A 17008-nucleotide genomic window follows, 5' to 3' on the forward strand; every position below is an offset into this window, starting at 1 on the left:
AAAAATTTATTTTTTTCAAGCTTTGAAAAATTAAATTGAAATTTTTTAAAAAAAAAAAAAAAAAAAAAAAAAAAAAAAAAAACAATGATAATAAAACTAACTTTAAAAAAATGTTTTATGCAGAAATAGTTTTCAGCATCTTACTTTTCTTGAGCTCTGTGTTTATAAAACCACATTTATAATGATTACATTATAATTATATAGCTAATGTATTATGCTGTTGCAGTCATAACCACAAAAAACAAACAAACAAACAAAAAAAAAACATGCATTTTGAACTTTTATGAAGCCAAAAATGTTTCTGCAGGAGTAGAGATCAACACCTCTGTTAAAAAAGGAGCTGGTTGTTCAGGTGATGACCTTAACGAAGAACTATTTGTACTTGCATAGGAAATCACGGGATACAGACACTTTATGTGTGGGAGTACTTAAACAGACTCCCACACATAAAGAAGTGTTGCTTTGAGAAAAAAAATTGCTATTATCTTTTAATCTTTCCCAAAAACTGCATGTACTCTAAGTAGCTAAGCCTGAATCACATTTGTTTACATTCTCCGTATGTTTTTTCCAGCCTGTCTATAGATAATTTTAGCCTCGCTTACATAAGAAGATTCCTGGGATCTCGCTTTGAAAGTCAGTTAAAGAATTATGCAGTAAACTGAAGCCAAGTCCAGAGCTGGTCCAAAATTGTACGTGGCCTAAATCAGACCTGATCTGGGCCCCCACCACCAGTTGGACCCGTCACCTACCAACCACACAGCACCTGCTTATAAACATCCAGAATTTTGCATCCCCAGTCCCAAAATTTTGGGGCATAATAGTTAGCCAAAATTTAATAACGGACCTAAATACAGAATGTGTCTTGTTTAAGCCTTAAAATATATATTTCATGCTATTTATTAAGCAAGTAGTAGAAAATACATCGTAAAATGTAGGTTATTTCTCTAAGTTTGGCCTGGTACTTGTATTTACAGTGCAGCATTTCAACAAAAGCTAAAAAATGTTTTATAAATAATAATAACTAGAAAAAGGGGACAATTTATGTGGTTGGGCTTACAAACATACTTTGAAAACAATATATTAACCAAAATTTACAAGTATTCTGTTTCATAATAAATGTAATTTTAAATCACTTAAGCATGAAAGGTCAAACAATCTAGCAAAATTCTTGGGCTGCAAATAAACTTTGTATTGTTTAAATTGCTGCTTAATTTTCTCTTAAGTAATTATTACAAATAAATGTCACCCCCAATTCTTTAGCTTTTTTTTCTTTATTATTCTTTCTGTTAGTTTTATTTTATTACTTTATCTACTGTTTTTATTTTCTATATTAATTGACTTACTTATTTTATGATTTATCAACTTATTTATTCATTCAAATCATTTCTATTGCCCTGTTTAGGACAATAACTTATTTGTTAGTCTGAAATTCTTAATCTGGATTTATAAACACGAATTACTTTAATCTATATTTTGTTTATTTAATTTTTTTAATATAGTATGTAGGATTTGACACGCCACAAGCCAAAGGTTAGAATTTTGCAGTTTGGAAGAAATATGCATAAACAAACTTAGTAGGTAATTTCATCTTATAACTCAATTTTGTCATAAATACATTTTAAAGCATCATAATCAATGCTTTGATATTTTCCTACAAGATACATTTTTTTTTCTGAGGTTTTTTATTGCCAAAAAGCAGGAAATTTTTAACCACATTTCTGTGGTTAAAAATGTTTCATTCACCAGATTTCTTCATTCTTGGTTACAGAGAGTATTATTCTAGATTATTATCGTACATTTGGTAGGTTTTGAACTGCACAAAAAACAAAGTGAAAGTGTGACTGTTGATGCTGCTTGGAAATAGCTTTTTCATTTTTGATGTGTCTGAACATAATTCAAGCTTTTCCCTTACCCTCTGCCCCACTAAATCCAGAATCCAAAGTTCTGCGACTTTGTGGACAAACAAACTGGATACAAGACGAAGTGCGTAATGTCCTACCCCATGATAGCTGACAAAGACTGCCTTGGAGTCATCATGGTGCTTAACAAAATAGGAGCTGACGCGTTCACGCCAGAGGATGAGAAGGTAAGACCATTACATCCATGCTTATCCTGGCTGAGAAAGGTGGAATGCTGCTGCAGGTCCTTCTGACCCCGAGTGCTTTGAATTCTAGATGCTCATGAATTTTAAACCGTACAAAACATCCTTCTCTCTCTGTAACATGCATTTCATTGTCATTATTGGGGTCTGGCTGATAGTTAAAAACTGTATTCAAGTTCAGTAAAATGTTAAAGTGAATGAAAATTAGTTGTGTGATTATGTGGCATAGAAAGCCGTCTCATTATGCTGGAAGGAGCCGATCAGACCAGACAGGTTTGGTGTGCGTGCTTTTAAGCATTCAGTCGGAGAAAAAAAAAAGCTTTTTTCTTTCTGCAGGATGGACTAGATATTTCACCTGTATGTCTAAAAGCCATGAAAGAAACAAAAAACAAAACATCTCAGCCAGATTAAATGGCTCAGATGGGAACAATGTTGTTTGCTTGACCAGTTCTGGTGAATCCTCAGTTGTGAATTATTGATAAGTTATTTCCTTTAGAATACGTTGATTCGTTTAAAAATATAGATTGGTAGCATTTTAGAAAAACATGCTGCACCACTTAGCCTTGCATCATTCACAAGTATCAGATTTTATCACCCTGCCAAGAACTACAAAGTGTTTTAGATGAGTATTTGCTTGCCTGAGGTATCTTTTTTATTATTATTCCAAGTGTCTTAAATCTTTATCTGTGTTTAAATATCTGTCATCTGTTTTGGTCCACAGCTTTTCCATAAGTACATGACTTTTGCTCAAGTCATTTGTCTGCAGTATCACACAGCCTACATGTTCAACGTAGAGTCCAGGAGGAGTCAGGTAAACAACTCCTGCAACATACTTCATGGAAACTTGAATAAGTTTACTAGATCTGTCCGGAATGCAGCTTCTATGGTGTTAAAAATCACATCAACAGCATATTTTGGGGGTTATTTTTGGCTCCAGGTGCTGCTCTGGTCTGCCAGCAAAGTTTTTGAAGAGTTGACAGACATCGAGAGGCAGTTCCACAAAGCTCTCTACACTGTGAGGATCTATCTGCAGGCTGAGCGTTACTCAGTGGGGCTGTTGGACATGACCAAAGAAAAGGTTGGTGCAGAGAACACTGCTTCTTTAAAATTTATTTGATTGATTTGCTGGATCATCTACAGTCTTTTTCTGCGTTTCCTTCTGCAGGAATTTTACGACGAGTGGCCTGTGAAACTAGGAGACGTGGAACCCTATAAAGGACCAAAAACACCAGACGGCAGGGTGACAAATTCCTATTTTTTCTTATAAAACATTTAAACTGTGTAGTTGTTTTGCTTAAAAGTGATGGCTAATTTCTAAAAGTTTTTCCTCTTTTCTTGCAGGAAATCAACTTTTATAAGATCATTGACTACCTCCTTGAAGCCAAAGAAGAAATTAAAGTCATACCGTGAGCAGCCACATCCAACATAAAGCTTTGAATATTTCATTTTCTAAAAGTGACATAATTCCTTCTCCTCTTCTCCGTTATCCGTTTTTTTGCAAAATTGCCGCGGATCCTTGTTTCGCATTGTTTGTCACACTTCCAGTTTCTAAGTTGAAAATATGAAAGTTTGGTGGTTTTAACAGGTTTCTTTTTTTTTCCAGAGGTCCACCTGCAGATCACTGGGCTCTGGTCAGCGGACTGCCGAGCTACGTGGCAGAGAACGGCTTTGTAAGTCAGTTTGATCAAAACAAACAAAGAAAACTTGACATGCTACACTTAAGAACTGATTGTCACAGCTGTCTACATTTAGCTGTAAAAAAAAAAAAAAAAAGTTATTCAAAATATTGTTTGGGCATTGTTTTTAATTTCTTTGTTTTTGAAATATATTCATAATTGTATATCAATGATTTCCCGTCCAATACTGTGAACATTCCTAATAACCAAACATATAAATTTGTGTGACAAAGTCAGACATCCTTTGAACATTTATATTTGAAATGGGCTGATTGCTCAAACATCCCACAGCTGAAAACTGAGGAGTGGAAGAAACATTGAAACACTGATTTCAGTGACAGGAACATGTTTACAAGTCGCGATTAGCAGCATTAAGTGATAGGATGCCTTGACTTCTCCGTCAGTTTGGAATCACAGCTCTGTTGATACCTTTTATTTTTGATTAAGACAAAAACAAAGAAAAACCATCAATAGCTGAACATTTCTTTTGAAAGAACTGAATATCTATGTAGGTCTCTGAATTTTTGAATGATTGCATAAAAACTATTTCAAGTCAAGTCAAATGTATTCGTATGGCACGTTTCAGCAGGAAGGCAATTTGATGTGTTTGATGACAAACTTAGATACTGTTTCACTACATACATCCATACAAGAACCAGCTGCAATAAGTGTTTCCATCTTGTTGCCTACAGATTTGCAACATGATGAATGTTGCTGCAGATGACTACTTCACTTTCCAGGTACGCAAGGCCAAACCGAACAAAGGATGCTTCGCTCCTTTGTCTATTTCGCAGAACTCTCTCGCAGATTTCTGGTAAAGAGGACAAAAGTCTCGGTTTTACTGTAATCTCTGCGCTTCACAGAAAGAGGCAGTGGACGAGTCGGGATTCGTCATCAAGAACGTCCTGTCACTGCCCATCGTCAACAAGAAGGAGGAGATTGTGGGCGTCGCCACCTTCTTCAACAGGAAGGACGGCAAACCGTTTGACGAGTATGACGAGCAGATCACCGAGGTAAGGATTCCGCGTAAGCTTTCGCCATCGGTTTTCTCTCGTTTGAGCGCCGTCCTTATCCTTTTCTCTTTGCTCTCTTGCTGTGCTTGAACTAGGCCCTGACACAGTTCCTGGGGTGGTCGGTGTTGAACTGTGACACCTACGACAGGCTGAACCGCATGGAGTGGAGGAAAGACATTGCCCAGGAGATGCTCATGTACCAAACCAAATGCACCTCGGACGAGATGCAGTCCATTCTGGTCTGTATCAACGTGGTTTTCTTTGACATTTAGCAGTTGCCGCAGTAATTTATAGGAGAGCTCTGAGAATAGCTTTTAAAAAAAAAAAAAAACAATTTCGCATCAGAAGCTTTAAAGGACTATAAAAAGGTCAGGGTTATTATACGTCCGCCTGGCAACTAACATAAAAAAAAAAGACACAAGGGCTTAAACATGGCTTTGAGCATTTTCATCAAGTGAGTAAGGAGAGAACTGTGCTTTAAAGGTCTGTTAATCGACACGGCATGTTGATAAATGTCATGTGAAATGTTTTTCATAACCAGAACACCAAGGAGAAGTTTGATGCTGAGCCTGAAGACTGTGACCAGAAGGAGATGTACAAATTACTGGTGTGTGTCATTTTATCACAAGATATTACAGTGGAAACCAGACGTTTATAGACAAATTACCATTTTTTTCTTTCTCGTCTGACTTTAATCAGATTAAATATTTGCTATTTTCTATTTGTTAAATCCTATAATAATGAGATTTTTATTGTCAGAAGGTTAAATTAACCTTCAAACAATTTGGTGAAGTCAATGCAATAATCTCTTGGCTTTAAAAGTCAAGAGATTATTGCAGTGATGATTCAATGCATTAAATCGTCAACATTACAAGAAGTAAGAGAAATGAAAAAAAAAAAATAATTGTGTGCTTTATACAGTGTATACAAATATTACTTCTTTAATTAATACCGAGGAAATTTTTTTTGTATTTCCATCAAAATCAAATCCGACTTTCCCTAATGAAGTATCGGTTTTGTGTGTTTCCGTTCAGAGGGCAAACTGCCCACCTGCCGACAACGTGGACGGAGAGAATCTGTACAACTTCGGCTTCAGCGACTTCCCCGTCACGGAGCATGGCCTCATTAAAGCCGGCATCCGCATGTTCTTTGAGCTCGGGGTTGTCGAAAAGTTTAAAGTTCCCGCAGAAGTGAGTCACCCAGTCTGACACTTGTTTTTTTTATTATTATTTTATTTTCACGACGAAGCAGCTCTAACAAGGTGCTTAGAGCTGCTTTTCAGAGAAGGAATATTTCCTTCTGAAATACTGTTCTGTGTGAAAATGTCTCGTTACTTTTCCCAACACGTCTGAATTTTGATTATGTCCTTTATTTGTTGAGATCTCAACAAATAAAGATCTCAACAAATAAAGAGATCTTTATTTGTTGAAATAAAGATCTCTTTATTTCAAAGAGATCTTTGAAATAAGATCTCTTATTTCAAAGAACGATAATTATCGTTGATGATTATCAACGATAATCATCGTTGATGTTTCCTTGTGTAAATATTTTATTATACTAAATGACTATAGTAGGGATATTTTTGGAAAAAATCCCAAAACAAAACAACAAGGCAATTGTTGCAGTAGAGATATACATAACTAAGTTAAATGGTGGTTTATCAAGTATAACAAGATAATATGAGCTGGCTTGTTAGTTGGGCTATCTGCTGCGATAACCACCCTTCACTTAAATGTTTAAGAGAGATGTTGCTAATGCCTCAGCAGCTATCATTCTAACATGTTACTGTAATGAGAGTGATGGGTTTCCCGTCCTCAGTTCCTTTACTGCACGACTTTTCTTCTCTCTGCCTCCTTCGTGTCAGATTACTATCACATGAAGACCAGTAGTGATGAAAATAAACTTTAAAAAATCTAGAAAAACAGAAGACATAAAAACACAAATAAGATATTTGACAGAATGATTGCTAAGTTTACTTATTTATCTGTTTTTATTAAACTTGAGGGGGGATCCGGGGTCAGCACTAAAGCAGCAGCCTCTGTTTGTGTTTCCTCAAGAGCGTAAATCCTTACCTCAACTCTGAGATTTCTAAAAGGCCGCCAACATTTCAGAATCCAGGATAATCTATACCAGACAGAGGTAGAAATCTCAAAAGGATTAAACAAAGCTACTTTGCTGTACTCCTCACAGCCTTCCCATCATCTGCTTGCTCTCTCTTGCTCTTTGGCAGCCGGAATGAACCACAGAAATGTCACGAAATGCCGCAGAAAGCAGTTTATTCCCCAAATAGATTCTTAGATCTCTGCGTCTCTGATTTTCCTTTTAAACACCCCACTGATAACCTTATTTGGCAACTTTGAGGTTTCTTCCCTCAGTAATGACTCCTAAACCGAAGAGGGTGGTTGTCACCATATTATGTTTTCATGTGAATATAAATGGTTTGATGTCGACCAAAATCTGATTTCATGGTGCTGCTCTACTTTGAGCTGTAAGAACAGTATGACGAAAAACGTTAGCGATATCTAAGCCACAGCTTTAAACGTTTGACCCGTGCCTACTTTACTGTAAACCTTTAAAAAAGAAAAAAGAAAGAAACTAAAGCAGGAGAAGATCTACCTTCTAGGAGAATTTTGACTTTCTTTGTTTTGACTCTAAAGTAAATTTGAACCTTGGATGGCGCTCATTAGATCTCGACTCAACATGCAGCATTAAACCTCTTGTTTTCTCAGACTCTGACCAGGTGGATGTACACTGTGAGAAAGGGTTACCGTGCTATTACATACCACAACTGGAGGCATGGCTTCAATGTAGGCCACACCATGTTCTGCCTACTGCAGGTGATGCTGTTTGTATTTCGCTATAAATCTCTTCACATTCCTGAGGCTCTATTTCTGATCCACACACACACACACACATATTCTTGATTTGCAGACAGGGAAGCTGAGGAAGTACTACTCGGATCTAGATGCCTTCGCCATGGTGGCTGCGGCTTTCTGCCACGATATCGACCACAGGGGAACCAATAACCTCTACCAGACAAAGCAAGTTAACAAAAAAACCTTTTGTTATCATAACCAAAGTTGAACAGTTTTCTCATGATAGCTGTTTTTTTTCCCTAATCCGTAGGAGTGCATCTCCTCTGGCCAAACTTCACGGCTCCTCCATTATGGAGAGACACCATTTGGAATACAGCAAGACGCTCATGGGAGAGGAGGTGAATGCATGGATTCAAATGAAAAATACTGACTAAAATTGTTCTTGGTGTCATCATAAACTTAGACTGACCACCAAATTTTGCCTGTCATCCACTGCAGAGTTTGAACATCTTCTGCAACCTGCAGAAGCGTCAGTTTGAGACCGTGCAGCACTTGTTTGATGTTTGCATTATTGCCACTGATCTGGCCCTTTACTTCAAGTAGGTTATTTACAAAAGTACAAAAGTATATCAGAATTGCTTTTATTCATGCAATGTTATGGCGTTTATGGCCATTTCTTTCTTTCCTTCTTTCTTTCTGCAAAAAAACAACATTTTATTTAATTCCATAGTTATTTTTAATTGCTTAGATAATCAAATACATACTTTTACTTTATCTTCTTCATTTTCTTTCATTGTTTCTACTTATTGCTTTTGCTAGAATTAAGATACATAATCACCCTTCAACATTTTATAAGGAAGGATGCCTCATATGGTATATTCATGATAATTATTATTATTTTTAATGTCCTCTGTTTGTCTGCTTGCAGGAAGAGAACCATGTTCCAAAACATTGTGAATGCCACAGAACCAATGGGAGATGAAAAGGAGGCCATTGCCTACATTTCCAACAACCCCATCAGGAAGGAAATTATCATGTATGCAACTTTTTTTTATGGCAGCAAAAAAAAAAAAAAAAAAAAAAAAAAAAAAAAAAAAAAGCTTCTACCTGTTCCAACCGTGAAAAGCCTTCTGACACAGCGGGCCGCTAAAAATCATATTCATCACAGCCAGGATGTCACCTTGCTTTGACTGACTGTCTGTTTCTCACCTTCAGGGCCATGATGATGACAGGCTGTGACTTGTCAGCCATCACCAAACCCTGGGAGGTGCAGAGCAAGGTGAGCCTTGAAGTGAAGTTTGCTAGCAAATAATAATTAGCTTTTTTTTTTTTTTTTCTGCTATCATGCCTATTTTTTTAAAAAAAATTTTAGGCTACTTGAGTTGGAAGGTCAGAAATAAACTGCTTATTTAATTGATGGAGGGAGGCTGAAAATGGCCCTGAAAAGGCTGCTTTTTAGAGTCAGATGTCTTCATTTCACATGCAGCCGTTTTCATTTTGCTCGTTGTCTTTGCAGGTGGCTCTGATGGTTGCAGCTGAATTCTGGGAACAGGGCGATTTGGAAAGATCCGTTTTGGACCAGCAGCCAATTGTAAGTTCAGCACAACTCCGGTGCCTTCCAGGCTTCCCTTTCCATTACTTTTATAGCGCTCATTTGTTTAGTTTTTTTCTCACATGGAAACTTCTTTCTTTCTTTTCTCTTTCTTTCTTCCTTTCTTTCTTTCTTTCTTTCTTTCTTTCTTTCTTTCTTTCTTTCTTTCTTTCTTTCTTTCTTCCTTCTTCTCTTAGCCCATGATGGACAGAAACTGTGCAGAACAGCTACCCAAGATGCAATGTGGTTTCATCGACTTTGTGTGCTCATTTGTTTACAAGGTAAGCCGTTTCTCATACTCCACTGATCCTCTGCTTCTCTTAAGAAACACCGCAGAAAGATGAAACTATAAAGATAGATGTTATGACTCAAAAGTAAATTGATTTGCGGCAGAGTGTGTTTGCTTGAATCTAAATCCATTCATAGTGATAAGGCTTTAAGATTTTCTCTGCAGCTATTTTGCAATTTATGTCAGCAGTTTTCGAAAGTTAGTGTCTGATTCTTGAGTTTAAACATTTTCTAATAATCACAGTAAGCATATATGTAGCTCAAGCAGTCTTAAAAAACCTTTCTGTATGATAAAAACAAGTGGCATCGAGTTCAATAATTTCTCATTCAGAGGTATATATTCTTCTGACATTTTTTCAAATTGCAACCAGACGTAAGGTGATAACTGTAAAGTAGAATGAAAACTTTAGTATTTAAAATTTGTACAAATATAAACCTGAGAAACATAATGTAACATTTCTAGTATCAAAACGACGATTTAAGGTATTAAATCAGGTGTCTGGATGCAAACTTTTGAAACTTATGCTTTTACTTACAATCCCCATAAAATACAACATGGTCTGCGGCTGTGAAATAATTTGTGTTATTTTTTTAAGATGCCGTAAACCACCTATCAATCAAAATGTTCTATATGACTGAAGGTAGCCAGTGAGTTCAAGAATTTCTCATTCAGGGCTATTATTAGCTTCAGAGAGATGTTTTTAAGCTTTCATCTATCCGAGCCGGCGTGAAAAGATGCAGGCTGTGAACTTGTGGAGCACAATAGCGAGCTCCTTTTCAGCCCAGCCCGATATTGTGATGAGCACTGGCGCAGCGTGGGGCCCGCTGTCCCCGTGGATGGCAACACTTACACCTGATCGCTGCCGTGCGAGAAGCGTTCGGCCTTTGAAGATGCTCTCTAAAGAGGGCCCCGAGACAAGAATAACCCTCGTCTGTTGCTCTTTGTGTTTGCCCAGGAGTTCTCCAGGTTCCACAAAGAGATCACACCCATGTTCGACGGTCTGAACAACAACAGGGCACACTGGAACGAGCTGGCTGAGGTGTACAATGCAAAGATGAAGGCCATCGAGGATGAAAAGAAGAAGCTGGAAGAGGAGGAAGCCAAGAAAGGTATAAAAGTTAAACAAGGGTTGCATCGTAGTAGTTTGAGACCAAGAAGTAAAACATTTTTAATCTGTTTTTTTGTTGTTTTTCGTTTAGCTGGTGGTGGTGGTGGTGGTGAGGGAGGGAAGTCAAAGACCTGCACCGTCTGTTAGGCTTCTCCGGTTCATGGATCTGCACTCAAATGGACTGATTAGGACTGATGTGCACGTCTCTAGTCTTAAAGTCATCCTCAAACTTTTGGAGTTCGTCCTCCGCTACATAAGCTAGTTTCTCTCTGGTCCCTCTGCGGATGCGGCATCCCGGTTTTGCTCCAGTCGTTTCCAGGTAGTCCAGACTAGTTAGCGCCGATCTGGATTGCATGAACTGGTCTCCAAGGAGGGAGGAAGAACTGGAGCCGGAAGTAACAGTGGGACTCTCCACAGAGAAGGTCTTTTTGGGAAGGAATGTGTGAAACTTCTTCCTCCATTTGTTTTGAGCAGCGACCAAAAACATGCAAACTCACAATGTAATTCTATGTAAGATTTTATTTATTTTTTTGGCATGCTTGAAATCACGTTGCGATAAATTTAGCTGCTCCCCGCGCTGAGATTCAAATCTTTTAATGTAGGCAGTTAAATAGGTCATTGTTGAGCTATGCCAAAGCAGTAGCATTCAGTGTCCCTTTGGCAATCATAAGCACAATGTATAATCATACTTTAAGCTGCACAATGCACATGGCTGCTGCAGTTTTAGCAGCCAAACCACAGCGAGGGTGAGGACCAACTGGGAGGATAAAGACTTTTCAAATGTAGTGATGGGGACACGTTAAAAGGCGCTTATAAAGAAATATGAATTTATTCCCTTAAGCACATAAAGAGCATCTGATGGCTCTGTTCATGCCGTAAAGGCGACAGGCACAGGGAGCAACGGCGCCAAAACAATTAGGAAAGACAGTGTCTTTCCTGTAAAGGGACTAATGAGTCGTTTGAACGTATATGCTATTCATCTATACATTTTATTCATTTATTTTTCTAGATTATGGGTATTTTGTACATCAACTGTCTTCAACTTGAGATGAGCTTTGATAGAGGCTGTTCCTGAAATGATGAGCAGCTGTGTTGTAATGCAAAGCGTACAGTTTGTCTTGCAAAAATATTCACACCTCTGGCTGATTTTTAGCTTGTTTTGTCACTTTATAGCCAAAAACACAAATGTGTTTGTTGGGGATTTTAAGACAGAAACCAACACAAAGCGGTGTGCTTGATTGTAAAAAGGAAGAACTATAATATGAGTAAAATTCAGAGTGTGCAGGACGCAGGTATTTTGGGGTTTGTCTATACCAGCTTTAAGTTTCTAGAAACTTTGTCCAGTCTTATTTGCAAAGCAGCTCAACGTCGGTACGACTGGACGGAGAACATCTGCAAACATTAATCTGTCTACTGGAAGGCGAACCCCTTCAAATGTCTTGTGTTTTGCAGCCGGTTTTCTTCCCAGATTGCCATGTGTTTAGCTTCCGCCATCTTCCTGTCAACTCCGACCAGCTTTGCTGTCTCTGGTACAGAAAACCCCACAGCATGCTGCTCCCACCACCGTGTATCACAGTGGGGATGTTGGGGTTCAGAATGTTGTGGTGTTGGCCTTTTGACGGAATCTCTCACTTAAACTTCAGCTCATAACTCCTCCAGTGTCACAGAAGGCCTATAAATAACTTGTATATGGATCATTTTTACTACTTAAGTGACTTCTGAAGGCAGTTGATGAAACTGGATTTTATTTAGGGGTACGAAAGTAAGTCTTTGGCTGTAATGTGACAAAATGTGATGGGTGTGAATTCTTCTCCAAGTTACTGTATGTCTTTGAGAACTTTAAGATCACTTGTAAACTGATTGTTTTATTTCAAACTTATTCCATGCTGAAGCTCATCTGTTCTCATGCTTTCACCTGTATACACTTTGATACATAGATGGGACTTTCGTATTGTACGAACCTGATTATGAGAGATGCATGAAAAGCTGCAAGCGCAACCCCTGCTCCTTCAAGAGTCAAACAGATCAACAGTTCTGCTTCTCCTTTAAGAAGCTTTAACAGGATTTGATTGCCAGCCAGTGTTTGACATCCACACAGCTTTGGACTTTAAATACCCGTCTTACACAGGAGCTTTATCGTATCCATGTGGAAACGGCCTTTGCTTGTAAAGACCCAAACTATCGGTCCATTGATTGTGTGACTGTTGGGGGCAAAGTTTTCCACTTCCCTCCCGGACCAACTTTGTGTAAATCAATACGTTTCTTTGTAAACCAGCCGACCTGGTCAGGCGCCTGAGGTCACAGTGCAACGTCAGCACACCTCCTGTTCCACGAGGTAAAAAGCGAGAAGTGGCTCTTTGCGTTCTGTTACGCAACGTCATCTCCTCTAATCAAAGAGGCATCAATCAGGGGCATTTAATCCCATCAGCGCAGCTTTGTGTCTACTTGGAAACTCCTTGTTTGCTGCCCGAGGTGAAGTGAAGAGCTGTTATAATTACTGGAGCCTGAGAGCTTTGATGATTCCACCATGAATTTACAGCGCTGACTGTAAATTCACTTTGGTGCAAACATTTTATAAGAATGCTCCAGTTCCGTCTAAAAGGGATAAAAGTATTCCCTGCTTTTTTTTTTCTTTGAATGTTTTGAGAGATGTGAAAAAAAAGCACTGTATGCATCTTTGTACTTATCCTAAGAATTGTCATTACGACGCTAGAATTCTGTCTTTGAATGTGTAAAATGACATCAAATTTATGTACAAGTCATGAAATGTAATATCTGTAAGTAAATGTAGGAAGGAGGTTTAAAAAAATAAAGAGTAACTCATTTCTCATTATGAAAAATGGCTCTGGCACAAAGGTGAAGCGTTATCTGGAGTCGTGCAGGCACCGACTCGAGCGTCCTCCCTCCCCCTGCGGGTTCAGCAGGGGCTGCGGTGGCGCTCCTTCTTAGTCATATATCGTGCAGGATCTTAAAGTCTCCAAAGGAGGATGAGCCTCTGGGGGGGAAAGAGGATCAGTGGATTGATTCTGATCCCTGTCTGATTCACTGCTGCTGCTGCTTGGGTCTGTTTTCAGCATATTCTGCATGCAGGAAGCTTGAAATTTTGTGCTGCTTTGTCATCTTTTAACAAGGTTTATGAACTGCAAAATATTTTTGCCTTTAAAATGAAGGATGCCTCTTAGGCATAATCTCACAAGATGGAAGAAGCTTAAAAGGTTTCATTTTACAGGATCTTCGTCAGACTGTTTAATCAACGTGACAGTTTGCTCCCCAATTTAGGCAAGAGTGAGATTTCCTTTTACTGACTGCAGCCTGTATTTACACAACTCTGTCAAAAGAACATTTTTCTCTGCTTAAATTTGGATGAAGGAGCTAGACATAGGAATAAGACACAGTTTGATCATTTTGAGCAAAAATATCACAAACAACACTGTATTATAGTGTTAACAAAAGGATTTTAAGCCAAAGTATTGTTGTTGCATGCTGGCAATAGTTTTAACAGGGTTACCTGAAAGGGCTTTTATCGACATCGCCTTTTGAATGTGTCAAGGCTTTCAGCTTACACTTGTATCTACTAACATAAGTAGAGGAATACATTTGGGATGACAGTACTTTAGAAAATAATGAGGCCAAAGTCTCCAGCTTGATTTTAAGTTCATAAGGTAAACAAATATGTCTGTTTAGTGAGGTGACATAAGCTAGGAAAAATGTCTGAGTAGCTCGAAGACCTTACAAACAGGCACTCTATGGAGGGATTTAAAAGCTCTCCCTGGTAAGCTATGACTGCCTGTAATTTACCCGAAAGGCAGATGACAGATGGGACAAAAAATGTATTTGAGAACATTAAAATTCTGTCAAACTTTAAGCAGATGTTGTCCTTTTTGCTCCCTTTCTGACCAGCATTGTTTCCCTTATGTTCCCTAGTATGTACCAGCCACTTACCGGAAATATTTGTCACTTTTCTCAACAATTTCAACTCATGTTTTGGTTTAATGACTCTATAGTTCTGTACTTATCAAAATTTGATTCCAAGCGATGTGACAGGTAGTTTTTTTGTTTGACCCCAGAAAGTGATTTCATGCCAAGGCTACACATGTAATGAGAGTTAAACTATCAATATTAAATCAGACAACACACTCACTCCTTTGGCTCAGACACAAAAGCAAAAAAATGTGCAACAATTTAAGCCATGCAGAAGGATATCAGCTGGTGATTAGATCATAAAGATACAGAAAATACAGTAATGGAAACAATTTTCTTAATTTTTTTTTTCTACTGTCAATCAGCTGACATTTTTTTCAGTCCATTCTATGATTTTTACGAGAGATTTTCAGACAGCACCAGTACATACCCTATATTTCCCGTTTTAGTGGGCTTGACGCAAATGGTTGTTTTAAAATTCATTTTCACATGCTTTTGATGTATTAATGTTTCATAACCTCAAGATACTTAAATATTCTGTCTCTGAAATAAGTCTATATGCACAACTTAAAAAGAATGATGGAACATGCTCCTTTAATTTTTACCCCTTTACTGGTATCCTTTCTAAGTATAAGACTAGCCTTCTTCTAGCCCCATGATTGACAGTGCAAAGCAACAAGTGGGGGAAGGGCATGCGCCGTATCATTCTCCGTACTTTAAACCAACATGAGTCCCTGTTTGAAAAGCAAGGCAGAAAGGGAAAAGAAGATAGGCAGCATCAAAGGGGTAAAGTAATTGTATTTATTTAAGATACGGCGCTTAATCTTCTAACAGCCCCATGTAGCTGCCTTTTCTGTGAGCTGACCACTTCAGTATGCCCTTGGACTGAGGGATGTTTGGAGCTAATCTGCAGCCTATTTGTTGACTGAAGTAAACAGAAAGCTTAACTTTTTCTGGGATTTTCTATGTACTTATTTCTCTCATGTTTATATTCTTCACAAAAATGTTCCATTTTTAGATTTTTTTTTTTTTTCTGGTGAACAGTTAAAAGACAACAAGCTTCCAATGACTTTCTCATTTCTGATCATTAAGAAAAGCTCTGCTTTTGGTTGTCATCTGTTCCATATTAAGTTTATTAGCTCTCATGACTTGCTTGCAAAGTCACAAATGAATTTGATCTTTTTGATTTATGTTTGCAAATATCTGACAGTAAATTTTGAGGGAGCAGGATTTATTTTTTTTTCCTTATTATTTTATGAAGCTCCTGCTGCACTGAAAAACATTGAGTCAAGAAAATAAATCCTGCTAAAGTTCTTTTGAAGCCTCGATTTGCCTTTTTAGCAATTCCTTGTGTTGTCCTTTTAGAAACTTTTCTTGGTTTTTAAAAATCTCAACTTGTCTCCTGACGTTCCTTTCAGTGTCATCTATAATAACGCTACATACGTGGAAAACAGCTCCATGAAAACCTGCCTTTATCGTATTGCTGTTCCCCTGTGTTATGCATGTCAAGTATTTAATCTGTGCAGTGCTAGTAAGCTGCTTAAATGAGCCCATCATTTCTGATTTCAAGCCTCTGTTTATAATTGCAGATACAAGTGAAAAGCTTCAAACCCGAGTGTCATCACAATACATTCAGATTTTAGCGACACGTTCTCTAATAGTCGTATAATCCCGTTTCTAATAGATGAAGATCTCAACGGGAAGTCCATTAAAAGTTTGGCCAATAAAACACTTCATAACACACCTGATAGTAGCTGCCAGATTGTTTTAAATCATCTGGCAGCAGTGCCTCATTTTAAAATGCATTTTGTAGTTTTTATGAGCTAGAGGGCATCCAGGAGAGTCATTTAAGGTCACTTATCAAACATGTGTTACGCCACTGGAAAGACCAGAGTCTAAATAAAACATGGCCTTTTATGACAACATAAGACTAAAGTGATCTGAAGTCTGTTTATAGTCTTAATCCACTCAAGCTTTTTAATTTCAATAACGTTTTAATTAAATAAGTTACAATGGCATTCAATTTCCCTTTGGGATCAATAAAGTATTTTTGAATTCGATTCGTTTTGTTGGGTTTCAACTGATGTTAGCGCTTGGCGCTGAAGAGGCGCTAAATTGTAAACGACGAGTAAAATTTCCAGGGTTTTATCACCAGCTTCAGAAGACTGAATATTTCATGTCAGTTTCCCTCTCACTGCTGCTCTGTCAGATTTTCAAGCTTTTTTTGGTGTGAGGTTTAACTCGTATAAATCTACATACATACATGCATTTTAAAAATGAACTGAACGCTGTGGTTATAACGCGACAAAATGTTGAACAATGACTGAGAGCTATCAAAAATAAAATGGTGTGAATACTTTTACAAAATCATGCCTCACCATGCCAGGAGCCACACACAGCACTCAAACCACTTCCAATTATTCTCATCACGACGGTGCGGAGAGCGAAGCACAAAGGAAGCCGAGATATGTAAACAGAAAACTGACACGGAGA

At 38.0% G+C, this 17008-nt stretch overlaps 1 protein-coding gene across 1 annotated transcript in view; it reads left to right on the forward strand.

Annotated features, from left to right (window-relative positions):
- The window catches only part of pde6c (phosphodiesterase 6C, cGMP-specific, cone, alpha prime), a 15989-nt gene extending 4108 nt beyond the window's left edge, over positions 1-11881 (forward strand). Inside the window, exons 2-22 of the mRNA XM_015060610.1 lie at positions 1934-2086; positions 2823-2912; positions 3039-3179; positions 3267-3341; positions 3443-3507; positions 3705-3771; positions 4470-4517; positions 4641-4790; positions 4886-5029; positions 5332-5397; positions 5825-5980; positions 7520-7627; positions 7722-7831; positions 7917-8004; positions 8105-8205; positions 8535-8642; positions 8822-8885; positions 9123-9197; positions 9395-9478; positions 10442-10595; positions 10686-11881. Coding sequence (XP_014916096.1) covers positions 1934-2086; positions 2823-2912; positions 3039-3179; positions 3267-3341; positions 3443-3507; positions 3705-3771; positions 4470-4517; positions 4641-4790; positions 4886-5029; positions 5332-5397; positions 5825-5980; positions 7520-7627; positions 7722-7831; positions 7917-8004; positions 8105-8205; positions 8535-8642; positions 8822-8885; positions 9123-9197; positions 9395-9478; positions 10442-10595; positions 10686-10741 — 2103 coding nt within the window. The 3' untranslated portion in view covers positions 10742-11881. The remainder of the gene's footprint in view (positions 1-1933; positions 2087-2822; positions 2913-3038; positions 3180-3266; positions 3342-3442; positions 3508-3704; positions 3772-4469; positions 4518-4640; positions 4791-4885; positions 5030-5331; positions 5398-5824; positions 5981-7519; positions 7628-7721; positions 7832-7916; positions 8005-8104; positions 8206-8534; positions 8643-8821; positions 8886-9122; positions 9198-9394; positions 9479-10441; positions 10596-10685) is intronic.
- Positions 11882-17008: the final 5127 nt, after the last annotated feature.

The sequence above is a fragment of the Poecilia latipinna genome, unplaced genomic scaffold (genome assembly GCF_001443285.1).
Source record: "Poecilia latipinna isolate Pla-1442-1.1 unplaced genomic scaffold, P_latipinna-1.0 Scaffold1729, whole genome shotgun sequence".
Lineage (NCBI taxonomy): Eukaryota > Metazoa > Chordata > Actinopteri > Cyprinodontiformes > Poeciliidae > Poecilia > Poecilia latipinna.